The sequence below is a fragment of the Dipteris shenzhenensis genome, chromosome 11, assembly GCF_047967505.1.
Source record: "Dipteris shenzhenensis isolate YYH24624 ecotype China chromosome 11, Dip_SZ_1.0, whole genome shotgun sequence".
NCBI classification, from domain to species: Eukaryota; Viridiplantae; Streptophyta; class Polypodiopsida; order Gleicheniales; family Dipteridaceae; genus Dipteris; species Dipteris shenzhenensis.
In genome coordinates, this window is record NC_141606.1 from 25,603,328 (window position 1) to 25,611,305 (window position 7,978).

The 7,978-nt window shown below is 42.8% G+C and overlaps 1 protein-coding gene across 1 annotated transcript; it reads left to right on the forward strand.

Annotated features, from left to right (window-relative positions):
- The first annotated feature begins 298 nt into the window (after window positions 1-298).
- Window positions 299-763, forward strand: LOC147896824 (auxin-responsive protein SAUR78-like). The gene has a single exon (XM_087381157.1). The coding sequence runs from the start codon at window positions 299-301 to the stop codon at window positions 761-763; it is 465 nt and encodes a 154-aa protein (XP_087237283.1).
- The last annotated feature ends 7,215 nt before the right edge of the window (window positions 764-7,978 follow it).

Below are 7,978 nucleotides of genomic sequence, written 5' to 3' on the forward strand. Positions count from 1 at the left end.
CTAAGTTGAGCTCGCATGACAGCCTCTATCTTCAGCATATGTCTTCTCCATGTTGAGCTTGTCTTTCTCCTGCGCGCTGCTCTAAGATCTTTCCCTCGCCATTACTAATCTTGGAGAGCTTCTCTCCCTGATTTCGGCTTCGTGCACCTGCTTTTTTTGCAGGTTACCTTCATCGCCCACTAGCTTCCCCAGTTTTCTCATTCTTGCTTCACCCGTTCCTCGACACTTCGCCCTCCCCCTCATGTCATAGAAGCCACACTCTCTCGCAGCCTTGCCTTGTCTCCAACTTTTGAGCCCAATGTCCAGCGCCAAAATGAGCAGAGTGAGTAGCATTGTTAAGAAGTGGCACAAGCTTTCGCGCGTTGGGAAAGTCTACTCCTCCATCGATGCCAACTGTGGCAGCAAGGAAACTCATTCCCCGGACAATAGTGACTGTGATCCTGAGGAATCCACCTCCGTTCCTGAAGGGTTCGAGGTAGTTTATATCGGGAAGTCCAGGAGGCGCTATGTGATCAATGGGCAGCATCTTAATCATCCATTGTTCAAAGTACTGCAGGAGAGATCAGAGGAGTTAGGATTGGATCAAAGTCGGGGGCTAACGCTGGGCTGTGAGGTGGTGCTCTTTGAGCATCTCTTGTGGATGTTGGATAGTGACGACCCTGCCATTTGTCAGAGCGATTCGGTACACGAGCTTGCGGAGCTCTATATGCCTATAGACGAAGCTGCACTGTTAAGACTCCTTGAAACGCAAGAAAAAAGTTGAAGTGCAATGGACATCTAGAGTGCGCCATACGCGGCTCTCTATCCATTGCAAGTTTCAGCTTCCTGCATGCTTGCGTTCGTTTGTGTTGTTCATTGACATGGAGGCTAGACTTATGTCTGCTCAGAATGGGTACAGGTTTCCCATGTTGGATGGGTAAATTTGGATTCAATTGTAGGCACTATCCGTGATCCGCAATCATGTGAATGGTGCCACTTTCCATTTTGTTGTAAGGCCTTTGCTACAAAAGAATTATCCTAAGAGAAGGTTGTGCCTTGGTATTTGGGTTTCTTCAAGACGAAATATGTGGAATTGCTTTAAACTCGTAATGAAGCAGTGCTTCTCTGTTGTTTTGTGTACATTAGCGCCCAATTTGCAAGGAGAGAATGCTGTCTCCTGATGTTTCTATTATATGTGAATGACGGGTTAACGGCGTGCGCTCAAGTTCCGCCTGCGTAATTTGTATTTGCCAAGCATGTTCATTTACGCCGGTTTCGTAGGTTAGCGCAGTAGAGACGTTAAGGATGAGCGAGAAGCGTGCTCTGCGCTGAGGTTAAAGTTCAACGAGGACTTAGGCTGTGTGTGTGTGCACGCGCGCGTGTGAGAGACTCAGAGAGACGGAGAGAGAGAGAGAGAGAGAGAGAGCGCAAACCAGCAGACAGACTTAAACAGTTTTGCTGTCTGCCCTCGGAGTTGAGCATCTCACACAAAACGAATGGCTGACTAGCAATACCTAGCAGCAGTTGGTTGTAACTACATTCGCTAGCACTACACGTGCTACACCGTCCGGCTAGCAGAAACGCCAGGTTTGCACGACATCGTGGGAAAGAAGCTTCGGTGTCAAGAATACACTATGAAGTCAATGATCGCAGAGACAGATGGGAACCCATGTGCGGGTTGCAGTTTCGCCATCTATGATCTATCGAAAACATTTCGACGTGAGGGGGAGAAAGCGACGCTGCTGCTTCTTGTCAGCATTTATATTTCATAGCTATGGCCCAGAGATGCTTCTCTGTCGACAGCAGTCAGTTGCAGGGGGGTCGATGGATGCTTCTCTGTCGACGGCACTCAGTTGCAGCGTCAGAGAACCACAAGAAACGACGCCAAGGACCGAGATCTCCACATACAATATGCGGATGCCACCCTCACGATTACCGCAGAGGAGCTACGCAGGCTGTAGCGGGTCTGATGACTGTCCCCATGGCTATGGCTTTGGCTTTGGCTTTGGCTTTGGCTTTCGCTTTGGCTTCGGTTGGCTTAGCTGTGCCTCTCATGGCTTCGGAGCCAAGGAGATAATCTAAGCACCGATTTCGCATTGTCATCGTAATTTTGAGTACTTACCAATTCCCACATTGAAGTTTAGATTAAAACTCAAGGCAAGAAGAGATTTGCAACTTTTGGCGAAAGAAATATTTCATTTCATAGCATAATTTGTTACATAGGGAAGATAGGCTCAAGGGATGGTGAATTTATTCCCAAATTTATTAATATATATTTTTTCACTGCCCCTCCGCCTCCGCCTCATCATCACTACCCTACCCCTCCGCCTTCGCCTCGCAGTTGCCACTGCCTCTAGAGTCTACCTTGCCTGTCCTTTGCAAAAGTGCCTCGCGCCCCCCGCTCTCTTCCCTTGTCCTGCAAAACTTTCCTTGTCCTTGCCCCAGTCCTGCAAAACTACCTCACCGCCGCCCCTCCCTGTTCTATGCAAAACTACCTCGCGCCCCCCACCCTCTTCCCCTGTCCTGTGCTCAGCCCCAGCCCCTCCGCCTCGCCGGCCATCAGTTCAGGTGTGCGGTGAGGGCCACAGATTTCTATTGATCGTTCACCGTGAGTACCATGCGGAGAACACCAAACAGATGGAGACGAGGCGGAGCAGGAACTGCGACGGCAGAGGGCAGGGTAGGGATGCAGAGAACACAACACAGAGGGAGATGAGGGGGAGTGCAGGGCAGCTCGTTTCGTTGTTGACGGAGCGGTAGGGATGGCTGTATTTATACCAATGCCATGGCGATTTCAAAAAATCTGGAGCAGGGACACGTGGCGTCCCCCTACGCCCAAACTTGAATGGGCACACCCCATTACACATAAATGCACGTAAATTTCCATATCAGCTCGAAGGCAAACCTCATCGAGGTGCGAACTTCACACAAAAGAGGGGCCCTCGAGTGTGCTTGTATTGGTCTCAATTTGTTTGTAGCTTTGTTTATCCTCTTTCTTATGCTTCTTGTCTTTCCCAAGACTCCATAGTATCCTAAGAATCTCAGAATTTGTGAATAGTACAAGTGTGACGTAGGTATATATAACATTAGCGACACCGGCCAGTGTCTCTAAACACCGGTCAGTGTTCCTAATTATACCGATCGGTGTCGAGAAACACTGGTCGATGTAGATGTATACTGGTCGGTATAGATGTATACGGTCGGTATATTTTAAACCGATCGATATTATACAATACCGGTCGGTGTGGTATAAAGATATCGGCCGATGTATACGTATATCGATTGGGAATTTTGGCTGGAGTCGGTTACGAATAAAAATCGCAATTGGGGTGTTTTAAAACGTCCCATAGCAACTTTAAAAATATTTTACATGTTTTAATACCGTCGCAAATCCGTGCCCACTGTGCATGACAAGACACTTTCGTTCCACACTTCCAAAATCTGAGCCTCTACTTGGCTTCCCAATTGCCTCCCACAAGACGACCTAAATTATCTCAAATTTTAAAGGTTCATAACTTACTTATTTCGGACCCAAATTGGACTTGGATTGAGCCACAGTTAATGGGAAAATTTTCTAGTCCATTCCACACCATTTAGGCATCCATATCCTCCTCCACTCTCCTCTCTCCTCCTCCCTCCTCCTCCCTCTCCTTCTCCCTCTCTTCCTCCTTCCTCCTTCTCCCTCCTCCTCCTCCCTCCTCTCTCCTCCCTCCTCCTTCCTCCCTCCTCCTCCTCCTCCCTCCTCTCTCCTCCCTCAGCTCCCTCCTCCTCCCTCCTCTCCCCCCCTCCCTCTTCCTTCTCCTTCCTTGTCCCTCCTCCTCAACCCTTAACCCTCGAAACCGCGAAGGAGACTGGCTCTCCTCCTCAACCTTAGACTCCTCCTAAACCCTGCAACCCCCTTTGAACCTTGGAACTCCTAGAGAGATCTCTCAACCTGTCCCCTTTCTGATCCCTGAAATCCCCTTCTAAACCGTGGAGGCGAGAGCCTCCATCAATCGTTATAATTGTGCCCTGTTTCTCACCCACGTGCGCATGAGATTTGCTTTCCATGCTTTAGCTGACACCTCTCACTGGAACACGACCTGAGGACCTATGCTACACTTATGAACACCTATGCTACAATGAGCAATGACACGACTGTAGGTGACCAACACCCTCGAAACCTGCACTTGGGAAAAATAGAGACAATAGAGGCAAAGTTTGGATCACCCGTTCGAGGGGAGTATCAACTAAGCAACTGCCACATCATATCGAACAATCAATCCCCTAGAATATATTTGCAATTTTTCTTGCAACAGCGTAGATATTGCCTATGCAAGACAATGTCAATTGAATGGTCCTATTGGACTAATGTCCCCATGATAGTTCCAAGGATAACAACATCTTCTTGAAACCTAACTTGACTCTTGTGGGTTTGCAAAGCTGTGGCAACATCCTTCATACTATATGAAGTTTTAGGGTTAGATGTTGTAGATTTCTCAATAATTGGTTCATATTGAGTGCAATTCAAAGTTATGTCATCATACAAAATTTGCAAAGGTTTTGAAGAATATTGTTGCCCACATCGCATGCAAACTATTTCATTAATTAAATACACTTATATATAGGCCTTGAAGAAATTTAAAAATCCATAAAATAGCAAATTGATCACCCCAAAGACCACATTGCTAGAAGCCATTCATTTAAAGGTGCTCTTTGCAAGATTGATATCATGCAATGTATGTATAAATGCCAAAGACATACATTTTTCTAGAAATCTATGCCTACTCATTATTATCATGCAAACATATTTTTAGACTATTGTAGCATGAAGCTCATCGATAGCTACACTTTCTTGCATTAGAAATCTTATCATGTCAAACAAATAGTCACTATATTCATAATCAACTACACATCAGTGACTGTTGGTTTTGCAACACGTCATCAATTCTTTTGCTCATAGCCATTGCAAACAAATTATACATCCAATCTCCTAGCTTATACCCCCCCTCTCGTCTCGGGCCTTTCTCTCTTCTCTAAAACACTAAGAACATCGGGCTTTAAATTCCCAAATACACTCCTAGCTCTAAACCTAGTCAATAGAGAGTCAACGCTATTGTCATTTGCTGGCCAGGGACATGGCTGCTGCCATCAATGCCATACCTTGAAAATTGGTTCCAAAGGCATTGAGGGCAGCCATGCAGTTCACCAAAATGACCTTGTCAGCATTGCAATTGATGTCAGCATGACCAATCACTCATGACAAGGCCTTGCACTTCAGGAGGTCATCAGTGCCATGTGGAGAAAACTTTTTGTGGATAACCACAAAGTGCCCTTTTGCTTGGCCAAGGTAATGTGCCAGTGAATGATCTCGACTGAAGCTACTGCGAACAAGGCGTTGCCGAGATGAGAATAGGTCGACCTCAAATGCCTCCTGCAACAATCCAACATAACATTCGAATTCCGTTAAAGCAAAAGTATACCAAGAGAGAAGAAATTCAAAGCTCATAGTTTCTTACCACTATGGAGTCGTCATGCTCAATCCCTTCCTCTTTGTCAATGAGGATGGATCCAGAGACCTCCTGCTATATCTGGAGTGAGATGTGGAGGCTTCTTCTGGAACATTAGGTAGGTCGGAGTAAATTGATGTCTCTGCATCTTTGATTTGGGCCAATGTTAAAGCAAGAAACTCTTCTATTGAATCATCTACTCCCAAAAACCCAGGTTCTTGCATAGTTGTGTCCACCTCGTATCCACACAGGACACCAAGAGCTTCATCCTCCCGGAGACCAAACATAACCTCTGTGTCATGGAGAAAGAGGTATTGTTCAGCATCGACAAGAAGGGGAGCAAGAAACCATATCATTGTTGCGGGGTCAACAGAGGTGGTGCTTGAGGTGGATGGAATTTGAGAAGTAGAATGGGGTTCAAGAGGTCACTGGAGCACTTCCAGGGCCAATGCAGCTTCCCGCTCCTTAGCTTCTTCATCTGTGGGCTCTTCATTGTAGATGTTGGGCTCATCGAGGGCTCATCTACAGAAATAAGAGGATCGAAAAGGGCAGGGGCAGGGTCAGGGCTTGAGGTTGAGGCCTCCGCTTCCATTTGTCCCTCCTGGAGAAGGAAAATAAAGGTAATTTCCCAGGATAGGAATCTATTTCCTGTGTTTTCGAAACTTTCGATGCCAATATAAAAGTTTATCTTCTTAATGAAACTAACTTGAAAAAATCATCCATGGTAGTTTGGTAGCTAGGAGAACTATGGCTATGATAGTGAAACTTTGAAACTAAAGTAACTTTATAACCTATATATACCCGCATGTTCTAAATATAAAAAATAAAAAGAATTATAATTTTTTGGGAAAAACTTGACGTTGACATGAAACAAAACCATTCAAAACATCAAAATTAATTGCACCACTATTAATTGGAAAATGTCAAAATCCACAATTGTTCCACCCCACATTGTTTACAATCTTTAATATTGCAGGAGGGATAAAAGTGGCACTATGCACGAGCTTCTCTGCACGCTTTCCTACCTTTTCACCATTTAAGGTAAAGTGAAAGGACTCAGACATGCCATCCTCTAAACTTACCCATGTATTATCATCGTCGTTAGAGTCAAGGGGGAGCCAATTGCCACCTATTTTTTCCAGCGCCTATATTGGAAAGCAAAATATAATGTTTGTGTTGTTCAATCTTCTTTACAACTACTTTTTGTTTCTCCAATAGCCAAGATACTAGATCTTCACTCATAAGTTTCAAATCATACTCCATATTTTTCCTAACATTATTCCCTATATCTCTTCTCAAAGTATTGAAATTTGCTTTGAGAAGCTTATAGGCATCAAGCACACTTTGAGTACCAAAGTACATTAAAATTGTCTCTTAATCCTCATGGTTAAATTCATGTACCTGACATGCAAAAAGACATCAAGTTAGAAGTTACTTACATTTATATAACTAATTAATTGACTAAAAATTGTTATAGCATATAAAAAACATACTTGGACTTTGCTCAAGGATACTTCGTCACAACTCACGCCTAGATTTGGAATCTTGCTCAGAGTCTATTAAACAAAACAATTTAATATTTAATATTTAATTGACTAGCACAAGTTAAGTCTTTTGAATTTTGAGAGGACCTCTAATATAAATACAAGAAAACACTATTTAATATATTTTCTTTATAATAAGATCATATGATATTAGTGAATCAAATAATAATTAAAGCAAAATAAAAGTACTTACATTCGTAGGTTCCACAGAAATCGTATTATGCAAGAGGTCCATAGACTTTGTATTGGGGTTAGCATCATTAACCTAGAAACTTAAATTGTAACTCTTAGTGCCTTGAAATAAATAATAAAGAACTTTAGGTAGTATTAACTTGTTATACATACCTCTTCTATAAAAGTTTGCTCATTGACTACGCCTAGGTTGTAATCATCATATTGATCTTGCATTAAAAAACAATTCAAAATTAGATATGCTAAAATTTAAGTATTAAATCAGTTAACATATGCATCAGGTATAATGAAAGATAAAATGGTAAGAAAAAGGGCCATTATTTCAAAAAATAACAAACCTATACTAGTCACGAACCTGAAGGCTTGGAGAATTTTCTGTGATCAGCTCCAAGATATAAATGCAGACATCCTCTTCTTATGTTTAAAAATTAGATATATAAAGTTCAATATAATGATTACATTTATTATAAAGGAAAAATATCAAATTTTCATACCTATATAGAAGTAATAACATGATATTTCAATGCAACAAAGGTACCTCTATAATTGGGCATTCCAACTATTGTTCAAGAAGTGGGACATCCAAGGAAGTCCCATCATTTTCCTACATAAGATTTTGAATTTCAATTAGTATACATATCCTTGAAAGAAATCACATATATATATATATAATATTACTACAGTTATAAGATACTTACTGGTGCCAAAAATGGGCTTGGAGAAGATGAGTTTTTGCCCTTCTTCTTCTGATACTTTCTCTTAGCTTGGAGTGAT

Excerpts from the sequence above, each read along its gene's own strand:
- LOC147896824 (XM_087381157.1), top strand. The coding sequence starts at position 299 with ATGTCCAGCGCCAAAATGAGCAGAGTGAGTAGCATTGTTAAGAAGTGG.